This window comes from Porites lutea, chromosome 4, assembly GCF_958299795.1.
Source record: "Porites lutea chromosome 4, jaPorLute2.1, whole genome shotgun sequence".
NCBI lineage: Eukaryota > Metazoa > Cnidaria > Anthozoa > Scleractinia > Poritidae > Porites > Porites lutea.
Window position 1 is genome coordinate 38,217,198 of NC_133204.1, and position 18,706 is coordinate 38,235,903.

At 41.1% G+C, this 18,706-nt stretch overlaps 1 protein-coding gene across 1 annotated transcript; it reads right to left on the reverse strand.

The window, feature by feature from the left end:
- Positions 1 to 1,257: 1,257 nt before the first annotated feature.
- Positions 1,258 to 17,129, reverse strand: LOC140933508 (uncharacterized). The gene is made up of 4 exons (XM_073383091.1): positions 16,912 to 17,129; positions 6,367 to 6,892; positions 5,995 to 6,286; positions 1,258 to 4,390 (listed from the first exon to the last, which is right to left on the reverse strand). The coding sequence occupies exons 2-4, from the start codon at positions 6,865 to 6,867 to the stop codon at positions 2,550 to 2,552; spliced, it is 2,634 nt and encodes an 877-aa protein (XP_073239192.1). The 5' UTR covers positions 6,868 to 6,892; positions 16,912 to 17,129; the 3' UTR covers positions 1,258 to 2,549.
- Positions 17,130 to 18,706: the final 1,577 nt, after the last annotated feature.

Consider the following 18,706-nt stretch of genomic DNA (forward strand, 5'->3'; position numbering starts at 1 on the left):
GGGGGGGAGTGGGATTGTCTTTTTTTCCTCGGGGAATGTTCAGGTCAGGGGGTACGTCAGTTAAGTTTCGCTTTACTAAAAAGCCATGTCTACTGGCGCTAAAAAATTAGCACTACACCCGACTTTTTGGCCCTGTACTACCGCGCGATCTCAGGGTACAGCGATACCGATATCACTCCAATCATAGTTATCCCTATAGGTAAGTACTTAACATTTTGAAAGCCAACAAAGCTGAGTTTTCCTTAAATAAAAACTAATATTTTGAACTTTGCGATAGTAACGACATGAAAGTCATATTGTGTTTAGTCAAGTGATTTCACAGTCTAAAATAAAAGTAGCTTTAGGTGGTGAGGGTGCGTGGGATTAGGCAAGGCAAACAGAGCTGTTATCCAGATACAATAGGCTGTACCAACTTACATGTGACACTAAGTTAAAGTTTTTTCGACGTCTACCCGTATCCAAATAAGTTGAGTCAAGCAATGAAATGACACGTTTTGGTAACAGTAAGTAGTAAGTCATTTCAGTATCCGTATTCATCTAACCAGTCAGCCAGCCTGCCCTGCCAGTCAATAAGTGAAACTTAAAAAATACCGTCAACTCTCTCTATAAGACGGACACCTCTGTAAGATGGACACCTGCAACCTCGTCCCCTTAAGGGAAAAGCCCTGGGGACGAGGTTGGGACACCTGTTGTTAACTCCTGTCGTTTTTCAATTATTTTCCTCTAACTGTACTCTCCATAAGATGGACACCACTCTAAAACGGACAGCGGACACTTTAGAGGTGCTTTATGCGAAGAAAAATACCTCAAAACGGAAATGTAGGTTCTACATGTCAGTGAACTGCAAACGTTTTAATATTTTGTAGTCTCTGCATACTGTTACGCTTTTAGACCGTGCGAGAAGCCGTAAATGTTTGATTGCATAATAATAAAATCATCCCAATTTTCTGCTACAATGTCCCAGTTTTAGCTGTTTTGCATGAGTTAAGAAGACGTGTATTCATTGCGAATGGTGTCACGTTACCTCGACCCTCTAATAAGCCGAAATCCTGTCTAAGACGGACAGTCGGGCCGGTCCCGAAGGTGTCCGTTTTAGGGTGGAGTTCACTGCCGCGTTATTTTTACGTGCGTGTACACGTACGTAAATTTTAATCACGTAAATAAAATAGAGGCAAGATTGCGGCCTTTCGTGAATTGTCTCTATTATATTTGCGAACGTAAATTTTACGCACGTACGCACGTAAAAATTACGCGATACTGGAAATCAACCCTTAGAGAGAGTTAGCTGTACTACATTACCTTTGAGAGTTGCTAAACGGAATATTTATCCCATTCTTTTGTTTGCTAAAGGGGCACCCCCTGATTTGCTTAGATGTAACTAAAAATAGTGTTGCTGCTCGCCAATGCACGAAGCCACTATGGGAAACTCGTGAATAACTTGTTTAGAAGATAAAGGTGAAAGAAATACTGATTTTAACCTGAAATGATATACTCAATAAAAATTCTGGCTGTTGTGCATGTACTTGTCAACACACACGGTGCGTATACAGTATTCAAGAGTTCATTTTCTAAAACTTAGCCACGCCAGGGTTCAACTTCTGTAGTTGCTGGCTACCATATTTGTGTTACACTCCTTCGAATTATCATACTAAAATTATAGGCTGGATTTGCTTGTAATTTGTGAAGTAAGATATACAGCCGCACCTTGTTCTTGTTTCAACGAAAACTACGTGAGAATCAACATAAATATTATGAACAGCAAACCTTTATTCAGCCAAACTGAATGGATTTGCTCCGCAATAAAGGTAAGAAATACTCCTTGTCGTTGAGTTGTGATAAATGTAACTGGTCCCTCGTTGACAGATGACAAATTTGAAAAAGCTTAAAATAGATTTTCAAACCGACCCCCAATTTATCCTAGGTTTTAAGAAATGACCCCTAATAAATTTTACTTTCATGAAAGTCACCCTCATCCTTTTGCTGTGGAAACTACGAGTATGATCTAGCTTCAAATCGAGTTGCGTGCAGAGCATGCGTTATTTCCGCGTTTTTCAGGTAAGAGATACCCTGGGTACCAGAGGTTTCTTCTCGCGTGTGACGAGGAGCTTCGCCGGCCGCAGGTGAAGTAGAAAAGAAAACGCTTGCCTTCTCTCTCCTCAGTGAAAAACGCGAAAACTGAAATAACGCCGGTTCTGCAGGCTACAAATCTAGCCAAAGTTCAACATATACTTTATCTAATGTTGTTGCTCACTATTTACGGATGTTACATTCAATTTCAATTCACCCTCGTACATACATTGTGCTACTTTCAAGAAATTTATTAAAATGCACCCCCCCTCAGGAAAAGCCCCCTTATCTGAAAATGACCCCCCAAATCCAATCAAGATTTTGAAAATAGCGCCCAACAAAATGGCCGCCCCTCGACTCCTTACAGGTGATAAAGGACAAGCCCCTGAAGACGACTTTTCACTTCTTTTACCGTTGCTATTGCACAAGTTAATTATCTCCAACCGCTGTCATGATTGTTATTATTCAACAGAATCTGTCTTTTACTGAAAAACCTGCACACAGTGTAGGGACATATCAATAACGAACAGCTGGCCAGTCCCTGACACAGCAACAGAACGAGGATGAATACCATATACTTTTGTGTCGTTGACAAGTGTCCCATCAAGGTTGAACATCTTAAGCTCTCCTTGATCCTCACCACACACCACGAGGTTATTGAACCTGTCAATTGCAATGTGACCAGAACATTTCCCCACAAAAATGTTGTACAAAAACATACCATCCTCGTTGAATACCTTAACAAGTTTAAATAAGGAGTAAGAGGAATCAGCAAAGGAAACAAAAAACTTATTCTGATGATACAAAGGACAAAATGGAGTTCCACTGTTTGGATTAATGATGATGAGTAGCAGCTGTGAGCCATCAGGTGACAGGACCTTCACTTTATTATCACCCCAGTCACACACCATCAAGCGTCCATCACCAGCAATTGTCAGGCGGACTGGTTTCTTTAGGTGTTTGTTGCTAACAGTTCTTAAAAATTTATAACTTTCCGCATCGAAACATGAAATCTTACTAGAAGCAACAACTATTAGTTCACCTGACTTGGTGAATGCTACTGATGAGGATTCAATTGGTCTCTTCGCGTTAATTTCTGTTAGATACGTCCCGTTCAAACTAAATAGCTGTACCCTTTTTCTGTCGGCCACCGCAACTTTTCCTGACTTTTCATCTATTGCAATAGAACAGGGCCCTTTTAATTCTCCTTGCCCTTTCCCGTATGAACCAAAAGAAAATAAACGTCTGTAATGATGTGGAACCACCTCAACACACCATGGACTACCAGACAGTTGTTCACCGTTAACCTCAATCAATACTTCATGTTTTCCAACACAATCGGGTGTGTAAACGGCGCTGTATTCACCATTTTTTCCAGGATCAGTCACACGGTAACTCAGCTCTTTTCCTGATAGTAACTGAACTTTCATATCAATCCGATCATTTTCGTCGTGGCATTGGTTTCCCTCAGAATCTTTTGTCTTTACTTTGATTACTGCTTCGATTCCAACTTCTCCTTCAACCTCGTTCCCAGGGTTCTCTCCTACCCGTCTCGTCGCTTCGTCAGGACGGGTAAGAAATAAATCTAGGAACGATGTTTCTTTTTTTCGCAACCCTGTTACACTTTTAGACACTGACTGCAAAGGATCTGTGTTACTAACAACCACTTGACCAAGCGCCAGAACAGCGCTTCTCATAGTCTCCAAGTTCTCTTTATTTATCTCGTATCTGACATGCGATAGTTTGTAAATTTTCAGTGTCTCTGTATTTGTAGGACACCGGGACCGCCTAATGAAGTCATTTTGGGCTTGCAGAATTTCAACACTTTTATTCCTCAGTAAGATGCCCTCGCACCACTCCACATGCTCTTGTAACTGATTCCTAGAACTTTCCAAATGTTCCAGTTGTGCTGCATGCTCCCGTTGTACTTTTCCATCAAAAATATCTAGACTGGCTATCATAGCTTTCTCATGTTCCTGCAGAAGTCGGATGAGTTCCTCAACAGAAGTCATTACTTTAGTACGGGCTGAAGCAACCCTCTCCCTGCCCTTTCTCAAGGATTCCTTTGTTTTTTCAACACGCTCCGTGTAATCAGCAGTTTTTCTTTTCATTTTCTGTACAGTCTCCTCGATAGGAACTTTGTGTAGTTCTGCGGCTTGGTGGATATCCATGGTGGTGTGATCAGTGTGCCGTGTCTGTCTGCATTTGTCACAAATGCACATTTTGCACTGTGTACAGTAAAATGTCAGAAGTACATTCTCGTGAAACTTCTCTCTGCACATGAAAGTTGTGTCCAATGTCTCCTCTAGTTTTGGGCCATTACCTTATATTAAACGAAAAAGGAATGGGGTTAGACCTAGGCCATACGTCAAAATTTTCATGATGAGACGACCCAATTTTAATTGGTTAATTTGAATTAAGCCTTAACTGCATCACGCAGTCACATTAATAGCAAGAAATGTCCCGCCTATGAAGATGCCTACATTTTTTGCTATTAATTTGACTGCGTGATGCAGTTATGACCCTTGCTCGTCAACGAGTCCTCATGACCAGTAGCACAGAGGTTAGAGCATCCGATCTAGAATACGGAGGGTCGTGGGTTCGAATCCCAGCTGGGGCCCAGATTTTTTCTGTGTCCTCTTACGGTTGATTCTTTATATCTCCCTCTATTTCATGCTGTTAGTTTGAAAAATCGCTTAATTCTGTATGAAAAATGAAACGAACCAGTCTTAAAAGAAGGTTTTCTTATTTAAACAGGGTAGCGAAATGAGTAATATCCTGTCCTAAACAGGTCTAAAGGCCTCGGCGACACACCTCTACCTAAACTTCCCTTGAGTGCCCCCCCCGGCTTTGACGCCTATTGGCATCTGACTTGTCCCCAGTCATCTCTCACAACCTGTCCCTAATGGCCCGCATCACCCCCTGGAGTAGAGGACGAGTCAGTATCGGCGTTCGAAGTGGAATGCATTTTAAAGCTGTACAACCTCCGGTTAATTAAGCTATTTTACAAGTATTAAGCAATAAGGCCCTTAAAGCATCATCCTACTTATAGACCAACTCTCACGCGCCTTACGACTTCATAAGGGGCCACAAATTGTACTCAATCAGTCTTAGAGGTGCAATTTTATGAAACGCTGTTTCTTCATACATATTTTACGGGCTCCCAGTTCACGGTTCTTATCGTAATCTAAAGAAGGCAGAATATATGCAAAGGATCTCGATTTCAGTTTCCAGTCAGTTCAGTCGCTTCCGAGACATAACCGTAATCTAAAGAAGGCTGAAAGTATGCAAAGGTTCCCAGTTAGTTCAGTCACTTCCGAGACATAACAGTGATTTTAAGTGCTATTCAATCTGGTTTGTCTTTATGCCCTATCTATTTTTAGCCATTCTTTGGAAAACTTAAGTGTCATACTGTTTATGCTTACTGAACATAGCAAGAGCCCACAAGCTTATGCTTCAAATTTTTATCGTGTTAAAATAGCTTTAAAATAAATAATTTAATGATGATAGTGATGATGATGATGATGAGGGGAGCTACGAAATGAATCATCTGGTGCATTTCGTCACACCCACATTTGAATCTGGGGTTTTATTCTTGTGTTTATGTTTATGAATAACTCACACGTTTAAACTAACCTTTTTCAGTAGGCTTATAGAGCTGGGAATGTTGTTCAACCCCTTGCCTTTCCTCTTTTAATTCTGGGTTTGGGAGGAGATTGAAATGAACACCGAGATGTGAGCGCCATGATGGCATGTTTTGATTCGTCCACAAAATATAATATTAAAAACGGAGACAAAAGTCATCTTTGGTACTTTATTTCAAACTAGTTTTAAATAGTTATGCTTTTTGTTCTGATCATGAACGGCAACGTTTTCCTTGCCTTGCTGTCTATAGAGTAGCTACTTTGAAGGTTTCTATATACTCACCATCTTCATCACTTGATTGTCCCGCAGGAGTCCCAGTTGATGCCACCAACTCGTCAAGCTTTTTTGTCAGGTCTTTTACGTCGGTGCCAATTTCTTTTACGTCGGTGCCAATTTCTTTTACGTCAGTGCCAATTTCTGTTACGTCGGTGCCAATTTCTTTTACGTTGGTGCCAAGTTCTTTCAATTCATCTTTTATGTTATCTTCATCAATTTTCCACTGATGAAGGAGCTCTCTGTAATGGTGGTCCATATCAGGATCCATGCAGCAAAATTCCAGGTTGTCAATAGCGACCTTGAAATGGACAAGGTAACAGATAAATCACTGCTGCATTAGCGTGCAATGTGCTATTGTATTTAATGGCTCTACTTTACCTGGTAGGTAGCTCCTCCTAGTCGCACTAGAGTGTCCCGAATTTCTTTCCAGTGTTTGTTGAATGTTGCATCATCAACAGAAGCGTGTTCGGCGTGAGCGAACACGCTATTCCTGAAGTATTTGATTCGTGCAATGTCTGCTTCGCGGCTGACGTCTGTGACCGCAGGCTGGGCGTCCCATCCTGTCAGTGGTGGAGCCAGACCACATATGGTTCTTAAGAGGATCATGAGTAAAGTGATGTCGAAATCTCTTGAAGACACCGAAGCAGGGACTGCAGGAAAAAGCTTTCCCCATTGGGTGGCATTGATGATCCTCCGTGATCTCAAAGATTGCAATGTGGGTTGACTGGCTGTCAAGACCGTGTGAAGAGTCGGTGGTGAGCAGATGGTATCAAAACAATCCCTGAGGGCACAAGTACTCACATCGACAATAACACGGCATAGCCTAGCATAGTTAGTTGTTTCTTTTGTAGACGAAGATGCAGGTGTCACAGAAGCCATAGACACAAACGACTCTTTATAGTTTCTAGTAAACACAAGGATAATGTGTTATTATATTTCTTCTTTGAGATTTTTCACTTGTTTTTCCCGTATATGTCCCTCCAAAGCTAGCCTCCCCGCGGACGTCCTTTGGGGTTCGTTTGTCACACATTATGCGTGACAAACGAACCCCAAAGGACGTCTGCGGGGAGGCTACTCCATAGCAAGACCATGGGAATTATCATAGCAAATTGTCACAGGATCCTGCGTACAGCGAGTGTGCGTTCAGTAGACGTAAGGGAGTGTTTTATTTTGTCACGAATTTTTGAAACCAGAGGAAGATAAAAACCGGTTTTTTACTTAAAGTATCAATTGTGTGTGTATTAATTAAAGGCCTTTCAGAAAAAGACTCAAATCTCCGTATATGTTGGATTACATTATTTTGTCACGAAAATCACAGGTAACATTTAGGGTGTGTTTCTTTACTAAAATCCAAATACGGATTTTAATACGACAACGAATATTTCATTTCTTTACCAAAATCTGAAAACAGATAATACTGATCCACATGATCCACAGCAGAGGTGGATTCTTTGGATCACATCCAGAACCGGATACTTTGGACACATGATCCGAGGCGTTTCTTTACTACGGATCCGAAGTCAATGAATCGCTGATAAAACAAAACAAATTTAATACCTACAACAGCTATTTGACTACACTGCTTATCTTTACAGCCTTTTTAACGATCGATTTTATCCGCCTTTTTTTATTGGAGTTGGAAAATCGCAATACAAACAGGACCTGCACTGTTCTAGTTCACAAGGACAAAACTGTCACACAACTTCGCTGAGTCTTGACAAAGTGCGAGCCAGCGAGCCATACGAGTCATCATGTGAGCCATTGTGAGCCATGCGAGATAGATGTTAGTTCCCAGTCCATTTTCTTTTCTTCGGCTTTTGGCTATTTGGCACGAGTTTTCGCTCCCTCTTTTTTTTTTTTTTTTTAATTTTTACATTTTTAAAAACTGATTTTTAAAACTAAACTAGTGAGCAGCACTCTGCGAACTGTTGCTGTAAAACTTGTTTATTCTCCTACGCGTTTCGTCTAACTAACGTAGACTTCTTCAGGGAGTTTTTAAAATCAAATACTAAACGCCTGCATTTAAGCCATAATATGACTAGAAATAATGATGGTCGCAAACATTGAAGGTTTAGCTGGATTTACGAAAAGGAACAGGCATAGCTGTGAAATTTTTTACGCAATACGTGAGAAAACTTTGGGGCCACGGTTTTAGCTAAAACCGTTGCCCCAAAAAACTTACTTACAAAGATTGGCTAATGTTATAGCCTGCGAGCAAGCTCTCCTATTTGGGCAAGCGAAGCGAGCCTCGCGAGAACGCGCAAGCGAGGGGCCGAGAAAAGGAGAGCTTGCAACCATCTCTCATAAATTTTCATTTCTACCCCGGAAATCCCGGGACTCCGCAAAGCGTGAAAACTCTCACAGCAAACGTGCCGCAGATTAGAAAAGTGACAACCGCCTGTCAAGTAAGTTTAGACAGCCGAGGGCGCGTAGAATTATTTATTTATAAATCGCTTTCGCAACAGCATCAAAGCAATGTTTTTAAAAACTTATATATATATTTTTTTCACGGGGACATCGAACTTCAACGTGTAAGCTCGGATAAGAACTCACTACTTTGATTCTCGTTTCGTTTACTTTTGAAAAGTCGTCCATACAGCAGTGTAGAAGACTACTCCCCATCGCAATCACAAACAAAAACATCAATATTTGTCCGTCTGGAACTGGAGAATAGCGTTTTCCTGCACTTGGTTCTCTTAAGGTTTACTCCACTTGCTTCCAACTCTTTCTCTTTTCCTTCTTTACGATCAAGCTACACAGCTACACTGTCAAGTACACGTTTCTGAATTTTTCTACCCAGTCGAATTCAATCGGGCGAAGAAACCGATGCTAGAAGACTGCGCTTTAATCACTCTTCACTTCACTCTCCCGGTTTTCAGAACTAAACAAGGCGCTTGACACAAATGAATACAACTGATGAAGGGTTTTCATTTTCCTTCCACAAGAACTACAAACTCGGTCCGACTTATCCTCGGCACACAATATTCTCTTTGCGAGAATTACATCAAACGAGCCCGTCTGCATTGAGGGTTGAAACAAGTTCTCGGTACCAATCTGATCCCCCTGAGAACCAAATTTGACACACCGACGAAGCGGGTGCCAGCTTGGCCTGTTATCAGTCAACTTTGATTTCCGGAACGTCATTTTTCAGCCAATGGTATTTCCCTTCGTCTGGGCGAAGTAGTACAAATGAAAATTTGTAAGGGATGGTTGCAAGCTCTCCTTTCCTCTGCCCCTCGCGGCTTCGCCGCTCACTCGCGCGTTCTCGCGAGACTCGTTTAACTCGCCCAAACAGGAGAGCTTGCTCGCAGGCTACTAATGTTACAGTAGCTTTACTTTACAGTACATTTCTTATTGCAAGATTCGTCTTCATTTGGCCCGTCTAAAGCAGTCGGTATCTTTGAGCTAATCGTCAGAATACAATAAAAGCGTAGCAAACTTGCAACATTAGCCGTTTTTATACTAAGGACGCATTATCAGGCTGGAAGAACTTGGACAGTTCGCCTGGGTTTTGCCTGCGTGCAGACGTCTCCTATTTCCTCTGTTGCACGCGGAAGAGGGACAGCAGCAGGCAAGTCTGGGTTATGCGTCTCTGGTATAAAGACGGGCATCATCATCATCATCATCATCATCGGTCGGCTGCAGAGCAGGCGACTACGAGCTTCCTCCAGCCACAACGATCCTGTGCCAATTCAGACAGCTTGCCCGGGCCAATCATGTTGTCTGTGTCTCCCAAAAGGTGTTGAATGTATCTGAAAAACAGGGTTCGTTGCCTTCCTGGTTTTCTCTTCCCATGTGGTGGAATATACAGTGCGTACTCCTTGCATGGCTCATCATCAGGCATCCTGAGTACATGACCCAGAAACCTCAGTTGGCGGGTTCTGACATTTTCTACTAGCGGGGCAGTCTGAGTTAGATCATAGATTTTAGCATTGAAAACCCTATCAATTCTCTTGATGTTGAGCATAATTCTATAACATGAGGTACCAAAGGCATTGATCTCGCTTTCCATTGCTTTCGACAGGACCCACGACTCACAGCCATATAGAAGGATAGTGACACAGGTAGTATTAAATAGCTTGATCTTGGTGGAGATAAAGATGTTAGGGCATCTCCACAGACGTTCCAGCTTCCAAAAAGCTGTCCATGCAAGCCCTTTCCTTCTTTTGAGATCCCCACTACTAGATGGGGACAAGACGCATTATGCCTCCAGGCGAACTACCTTTCGTAGTGCGTCGTTCAAGACGTATTTCGACGGAAAGTTCGTCCAGACACACCAAGCGTCTTGTGCCCGTCTTTATACTTGAGACGCATAACCAGACGAACTACAAAATGTTTGCCCAAGTTCGTCCAGTCGGCTAATGCGTCCTTGGTATAAAGACGGCCATAGACGCATTATCCATCTGGACGGATAATGCGTCCTCTAGTGTAAAAACAGCCAATGGCCGTTTTTATACTAGGGACGCATTATCCGACTGGACCAACTTGCGTCTTTTCATTTTTTGGCTCTTGTTTCATTTCTCGCGCGGCCAAAACCGAGAATCCCGTTCCTCGGTCTTTCTTTGCTCCGAAACCAAACGGAAACGCTTGCTCGTAGTTACTTAAACATGGAACGACCTAAAACCACCTAAAACCATCTACAACCGCCTAAAACCACCTACAACCACCTCAAAAAATTCAACAACCACCTACAACCATCTACAACCACCTCAAAAACATTTACAACTACTCACAAACAATCTAAAACCATCTAAAACGAGGTATAAATGTCTGAAATAAGGCGAGACGACAACATGTCACGAACATGAAATACGAGAATCGAACAAAACATCCACCTCCCCCTAAAATCTTACTCTCCCTGGTCCCTTGTATTATCAACCATTGGCTTAAGTCACGAAATGAAATGCGAGATCATGGTAAGTATATTAAAAGACTTAAAGAACTTTACAAAATGAACTATCAAGTCACAAAAAATAATAAAATAAAATAACAAACTCGTAGTCGAAAGACTGACTTGATTTGGCTTTTTCTACCCTGGGTACCAGTGAGTAGCCTGCGAAGCGCCAGACGCATTTCCGGTCGTCGCTTCTCGGAAATGCGTCTGCCGCTTCGCAGGCTAACCAGTGAGACGTTTTGGTTCACGTTTCATTTGTTTACGCAATGGTACAAGGTAGGGTTTCCCTCTCTCTCGAAGTCTGCTTCACTGCTGTTTTGTTCTAAGGTGGAGGATTACATTCCTAAGAACAAGTTAATTTTTTTAGCATCTCATCCGCCAAACATGTTTGTACATTCCATGTGACTCCTTTAGATGAACCCTAGTGTCTTTCACACTCGTTTCCTGTGTCATCACGCAAGGTTAAACTCCCGGAACAGAGAGGGGGTGGATCAGGAGGTTTTGAGCCTTGTGCAAGGGGGGGTCGTGCAATTTTCAGCTACCCTTAGGGGGTGGGTCACCCTATTTTATTACATAGATAGGCACTAACTGCTAGCGAGACAGTTAACTACACTTGTTATATAAAACACAGCCAGTTAGAATTATTGCTAAAATACTCACAAACCTGTTGTGCGAGAAAATACAAAGGGTGACAGGCCGCACATCTATACGGGCGTGGAACCCTCTGTTAACCTTTTTTTTTTTTGGCTCTAACGAGCATGTCCCTTAATGATTTTCCTTTTTTGAAAGTTATAGTTGGCTTTGCATAAGATTCCATTTTTTCATTCAAGCTTCCTTTATAGTACACACTGAAGGCTGGTATTGTGTCACGAATGGAAATATTTCTTTTTCCTCCTTGTTGTTTTGTTTTAGGAGTTTAGACTCCCTTTTGTGAATTTTATTTCTGATAGTAGGTTTTCTATCAAAGATTGTGGGTAGCCTCCGTCCATCAAGCGTTTTTTTTTAATTGAATTATTTTCCTCAAAGGTTGTTTCTGAGAAGTTTTTTCGTAGGATTCTCAAGGCTTCTCCTTTGACAAATCCTTTATTAACATTTGGAGGGTGACACGAGGTGAAATGTGTGCAAGAAGGTTTCCGTTTGTTTAAAATGTGTCTTTGCATCAAGGATAGATTTTTGTGCCTTTGTATACAACCGTGTCTAAAAACGCAGTCTCAGTGTCAAATGTTTCGGTCGTGAATTCAGTAGTTGGGTGATGTAAGTTTGCTTGTTCAATGAAGGCTTCGATGTCTGGTTTACTCATGTCCCATAGGGAAAAGATATTGTGTATGTAGCATTTCCAAACTGTTGTTCTAAAGACAGTTTTGCTTAGAGTTGTTGTTTCAATATATGTCATGAAAATATTGACAAAGGAGTCAAAACTGCTGACTTTGTGCCCATTGCAGTTCCATGGTTTTGTAGGTAGTGCTTTTCTTTGAAGTCGAAGAAATTTTCTTTGAGGATTAATCTAAGCATTTCCGGCAAGTAATGTGTAGGAGTGGGTTACCTTGTTGAAACTTAATTTCATATGCTTTGTGACAGACGATTTCAATATACCCTCGTTTTGCTGTATACCTGTGTCAAGACTCATAACCGGAAATGTTCGGTTTTTCACATTCGTCTTTTCAGTTTAAGGTATGATTTCTGTGATTTTGATATTGGTTGTAGCAGTGTATCAACAAATTTTGTCAAGCACAGAACAAGGATTTATTGGATTATTAAGAAGAAACTAAACATCCATGTTTTAACTAGGGGGTGGGTCATGCAACCTTGCTTTAGGGGTGGGTCAGTCATTTTTTTGCTGAAGGCCCACCTCCCCTATACTTTTTGACCAGTCCCTTATTGTTGTCATAGTGATATCGATTTTACTAAAAACTGCAATTTGACAATCTTTAATTCATGGTCAATCACTGGTAAAAATGTTTCTAGCCTGCAGGCGTATTTTGGGTGGGCGAAAGCTGAGGGTCTTGATGAGGGGGTACAAATGTCAGTTGTCAGTTAAAACTTTGGCCATTTGTCATTTGTCAGTTAAATGATTATCAATGATTAACTATGAAACTTATTTGTACATTTTTGACGCGAAATTTAGTTTTAAAGGTACGTATAGTGTAAGTAATAATTAAATTCCAAAACTGATGCAATAGTGCCTTAATTTTTATCAGTTTTGCTATTGTATTAGCATTTCAAGTGGCCCACCATTTCTCAAGTCTTGTGTTACTCTCCTCCACTCGAACGTTTTTGCTGGCCCAGAGTCCAACATTTCCAACCATTATGCCAATCAAAATTTATACCTTCAGAATATATTATTGGGACTTAGATCGAAAGAAAGACCGTATCTGAATCATCTCGGAAAAAACTTGCCATTGCTTTTGTAACGTCCTCACCAGCAGCCCTCGTATGCTGGCCCGTTCTCAGAGGAGCGTAAATTTGAGATCATAGGTCATTTTTACACAGATGGTACATGACATGAGTTTTACAGTAAATCATTGACGAAATACTGACACTTAAGCGTCTTGCTGCTAAGATTATCCCCCAAAACGCACATTTGATCACATCGTCTGACGAAAAGAGTGGAATAATGCTATTTAAGGCCTTAAAACGGGTTTTGTAGAAAATAAGGGACAATCCTTTGTCAGTTGTCAGTTATATTTTAAGCTTTTTGTCAGTTTCCAGTTAAAATTTTGGCCATTTATCAGTTGTCACTTAACGGCCACCCATCCATACCCTCAAAGCTTGTTCATTTTCGTATTGTTGTAGCCTCCATCTTTGATTTTATGACAGAGGAAGATTGGGGAGAGTAGAAATAGTAACCCTTACGGTAGGTTGAAGGGGGAAAAGGGGGAAGAGGGAGGGGGAGGGGAGAAAAATACGGCGTTTTCTCTTCTCAACCCCCGCCCTCCCCGCTCCCTTTGACTCGTCCCATATAGGTAATATATCCTTTTGAAAGTTGAAGTAAGTTTTATCAAGTTTACACCATATTATGTTTTTGTTTTCAGACGGGATGTAGGTGACTTCGTTAGCGAGTTTTTGATTTCCCCTGGAAGATCGGTTTCCCGATCGTTTCCTACACTTAATAAAATGTTTGAATTTACTTATATTCATCTAAGTTTCATAAGTTGCATGTGTTTCAACAAGTGCAAAAATGTCATGTTTGTTGATCACGCTTAACAAATCGTCTGTTTTTAGTTTATTTCCTAGAATGCTACTGTTAAAACCATTCAAATTCCAGAACCCTATTCGCAAATGACGTGACACAGGGAATGGGAAAAGAAAATGGAAAGGGATTACTTATGTCATTAACATCTCACCCTCCTCTAGCGAAAGGGGGGGGGGGGGGGGGGGGAGGGGGTCTTACAGCCGAACTAGAAAAAAAAGCGTTTCAAAACAAGCGGCATAACAGGGCTGACTAACTTATTTTTTGAGTTTACTCGTTTATTCAAGATTTAAAACGTTGTAAAAATCGAATTCATTTCAATTCAAGCCATATGGGGCTAAAATCCGGGGGAGCCGGTAACCAGATGTGTTTTTTGTTTAGAGGTTGACGGACCTATAACTGGGGGAGGGGGTGGCTTTATAAGTGGGGGTCTTGTAAGCGGAAGTTTACAGTACGGTCGAACCTCTCTAATACGGTCACCGAAGTAGCAAAGTTTCCGTATTAGAGTGGTGTCCGTATAAAACAGGTCACTATGATGACGTCACTTCTATGACTCAAGTTACAGTTTTAACTGTTCAGTAGCTAAAACCAGGCTCACACTCTCTTTAAACTGGATTCAAAGTTATTAATTCACAGTACAAAGACACTGTCTTTCAGTAGCATCCAACACTGTACATCTCAGCTACAAAGTAAGTATTGTCGTAGACAAATCACTGTTTTAAGACCTTTTAACACGAAACGAGTACAGCGCAATACTGCATGTAAAAAGTGTTGTAAGGTAAAGCACAATTCTGAAAGCGTTTTTCGCTATTTTGCAAGTGCAGAAAACAGTAACTTTCTGCTATCCGTGGTTATTCAAGCCTTAAAAAAGCCAGTTATGTTCCTCTGCAGGCTCTGTACACCTTTCGAAAATCGTTGTTTGATGTACAGCGGTTGGGCTTTTGAAATCACGCACCTTGCATACACAAACTACCATCACCTGATCACCGCAGTGTCTATAATAAAGAGTTTAAGTTTTATGAAGTGCCGACCCTAATACCTATTTAGGTCGACCTAAACTATTAAAGGGACAGTGTCCTGATTATGCGCACGCGCGAGCGTCATCTGTTTTTTCTTCAAAAGACAATAGAACTGTCATATTGACTCGACAAGATTTCCTTCCGGACCGCACCGCCGACAGAGATTTGTTGTTTATATTCTCAAGTAATATTTTAGACTTCCAAAGAAGTCTTTCGTCTTATATAAAAATTTGGCTCGCGGTTCGAAGACTTATCGCGATTTTATCGCTAGCTTGGATCTCCTCAGTCACATCAATGTCTCAATGGTTTCTTTCTTACAGTCTTTATTGTTGCCGTTTCATTTTTGCGTATTCCTTTCTCAATTATCTGAGCTTGTATGGAAGCTAGCAGAAGAAATAAGCCTTCAATCGGCATCAAAGGTCTTCCAATCTTTTGGTCCTCCGGCCAACGGTAATAAAAGTAACGCCAAAAAATCCAGATTTTGCCCAAATCGAAACTTAACAGGAACAATATATCATTGATCTGTAATCCTGAGAAGTTTTAGTGTCGTATTGAACCCGGTCAAGCGCGATGCAAACGGATTTTTCAAGGTTCTCTTACTCTCCTCGCATCTTTTGATTTCGCGACATCCTGTCCAAAAATCAAAGTTTGGTGCATGCGCAGTAACGGGATACTGTTCCTTTAAGTTCGACTGTTGATTCAGACGGTCGTACTTTACATGTGCCGAACCTAATTCGTGGCAAAAAGAAATATCATCCTTATTGCTTAAAATAGGGAAATAAACTGAAAAAAGTAAAATATCACCAAGCCTGGAAATTCTTGTTTTTATTTTAGTATGATTTGTGCTCTGTTATGGCAAGGAGACAGCTGGGGAGATCGTGATCGTGATCGTGATATTTGGACAAAATAAAGTAACGCTATAAATTTTAAATTACGTTACGATTTCTTTGACCTTCTTTATGGATATAAAGAAAAGCAACTTTTCAGAAGACCGTTTTGAGCTGTCCAGTTTCAGTCTAAAAATCTACAACGTGAATGCTGGTAACCAGAACTTCACCGTCGTTACGCTTCTGTGAGTTCTGTCAGCACAGGCGCGAAAACCCACTAAATAGCCAATCAGAAGCGAGGTTTTATTGAAAAATACGTTAACATAATTCATGCATTAGGTTCGGCACATGTGAAGTACGACGTATGAATCAAAGTCGATCTTTTGCCGTTCTATTCGACAAGCTCAGTCGAATAGAACGGCAGAGTCGACCCAAATACAAAAGTGCCCGTATACAGGTTTTTTTTTAAAAGAAAATATATGATAATTTTGTCGGGACATTGGAAACTGTCCGTAATAGAGAGGTGTCCGTACCGAGAGGTTCGACTGTATGCCCGATTTTAGTGTTCGTCCAAAACCAGGCAAGTGCAAATAACCAAGCGTAGTAATTGTTCATTACAAATATTGCGATCCATAGGCGAGATCAATATATTCTTGATGACTGAGCATTGTAATGCATTATCTCGTATTCGAAGGCTGAATGAATTATGCGAAATCCAAACCATCTAAGATTATTAAACGTTTTCTGTATCATCAGAACTGTAATTTACGGAAAGAACGATAATAAATCCGCCCTTTTATTACAATACAGGGATAAACTTTCGTTTTTCGTGAGAAAAAACGCGACGGAATGACGCGGCATGAACAAACATGTGACGCGGCACGAACAAAAATGCCGCTTTTACTTAACTCGGCTTTTGTCTTTCATCGAGGGATTTTTTTTTGGAAATAAATCTTTACCGAAGAGGAATTTAAAGCAACGAAAGAGACATACCTCTGCGTCTGATATTCCGGGCTTCTTGTAAGACTTGTCCTATGTTATGCTACAATCTGACAAACAGGAAGTGATTTGTGGAGTTGCTGATTCTTCTTGTTCTTTACCGACCAGTTTAACCTTCATCGATCACAAGATAGACTCAGTGTTGGATACCGCTAGTTATAGTCTCTTGGCAGAAGGATTAATATAAGCTATTTGCCTCCCAAAACAATGAATTTTAGGCGATGAAACGAGCATGCAACTGTTTAAGTCACGTGATTTCCTTTGGTTACTGATCCATGGCAAAGCAACAAAACTAGGCGGGTGGGTGAGGGGAAGAGAAAATGAAGAGGTGTTTGGACTGTTTGAATCAGCTTCTTCCCTATGGTTTGTTTTACCATTTACATGGACAAACCGGTAGGTTTACAGATCGGGCAAATGGTAATCAAAATTCAAGACTGGTAAATTTCGTGCCGGAATCGCGTTTGCCATTTGCACGAATCGGTTTTATTGACCGAAATACAGCCTGTTAAAGATGGCAACACGAATTTCCGTTTGGAACATTCCGACCGCAAAAACAGGACTATGTTTTCAATGTTTCGTTGCTCCCGGAAATTTTCGACTGAATCGACCCTAGCCTGCATAACAGGCGTTATTTTCAGTTGTGTAGGAGCGGCTTGTAAGGTCTCTCCTGATTGGTCCCAGAAAACAATGAATTGTCATTCTTTCAATTGTTTCAGTATTGTTTGGGGTCAGGGTTAGGCACCAATGGTGACTTCTTTTCCGAGCAGCTCGCGTTTTCCAGGCCAGCGAAGTCAAGCGCGAAGCGAACGAGGAGCGGCAGACACTTTTCCCGTCGCGCGTGTCTAGCGTTCCTCTCTCGCTTCGCGCTTGCCTTTGTTCGCCTTAATTGCGAATTTCGCAGCTGGTTAAGACCACGCGCGGTTAGCAGACTGCGCGCGCTTTGCGCGCAACAAGATTATAAAGTCGCTACGCTTGGCGCTCCGCCGAGCTTCGCTCGGAATAACTATTATCTGTACAATATAGGAGTGAAAATACCGTACACTGCCACTTGTAAGCCTTCCCACTTAATAGCCCCCAAAGTTATAAGCCCATCTGCTTGTAAACAAAAACATACATCCGTTTATAAGTCCTTCCCCCGGAGAGAATCCCCCCTTCCAAATGTATTGAAAAGAATAGCTTGTTTCGAAGCGTTCTTTCTATTCCGGTTAAAAACCCTCTCGGATATAAGCCACTCCATTTAAAACAGGGGGAACCCAACGACTATTTCCTGTAAAATATTTGTTTGGAGAGGAAAAAATTGCCTAGAATTTTCTATAGCTGTAGGAAGGCTAAAAATTTCTAGACGAACGTTCATTCAGGTACAATTTTCGAACCTTATCTAATAAACTCCCTACGATTTTCTTGAGTATTATTTTCGCATAACAGGTTAAGTTATTTTTCGTAGAAAAAGGAAACCTAAAACTTTCGGATTCAAAAGTGCAATGGAGAGAGGAATCAGAAAAATTCTTAAATTTCGTAACTGCATCTGAATTTTCGGGAAAATAATACTCAAGCCCGTTTTAATTTCGAAAAGACTCAAGTTGCCCTGATGATAAAACAGATACAAATTTTATAGCGCCGCTTAGAATGCATTTCTATAGATCTAAAAGTACTCTGGATAGCCTAAAAAGTGTTTTCAATGTATGTTGGAGGAAACCATCGTTGGGTGCCCCTGTTATAAGCCCTAATCTAGAACCCCTTGCGAAGATGTATAATTCCAGGGCTTATACGCGGAAGTCTACGGTATTCA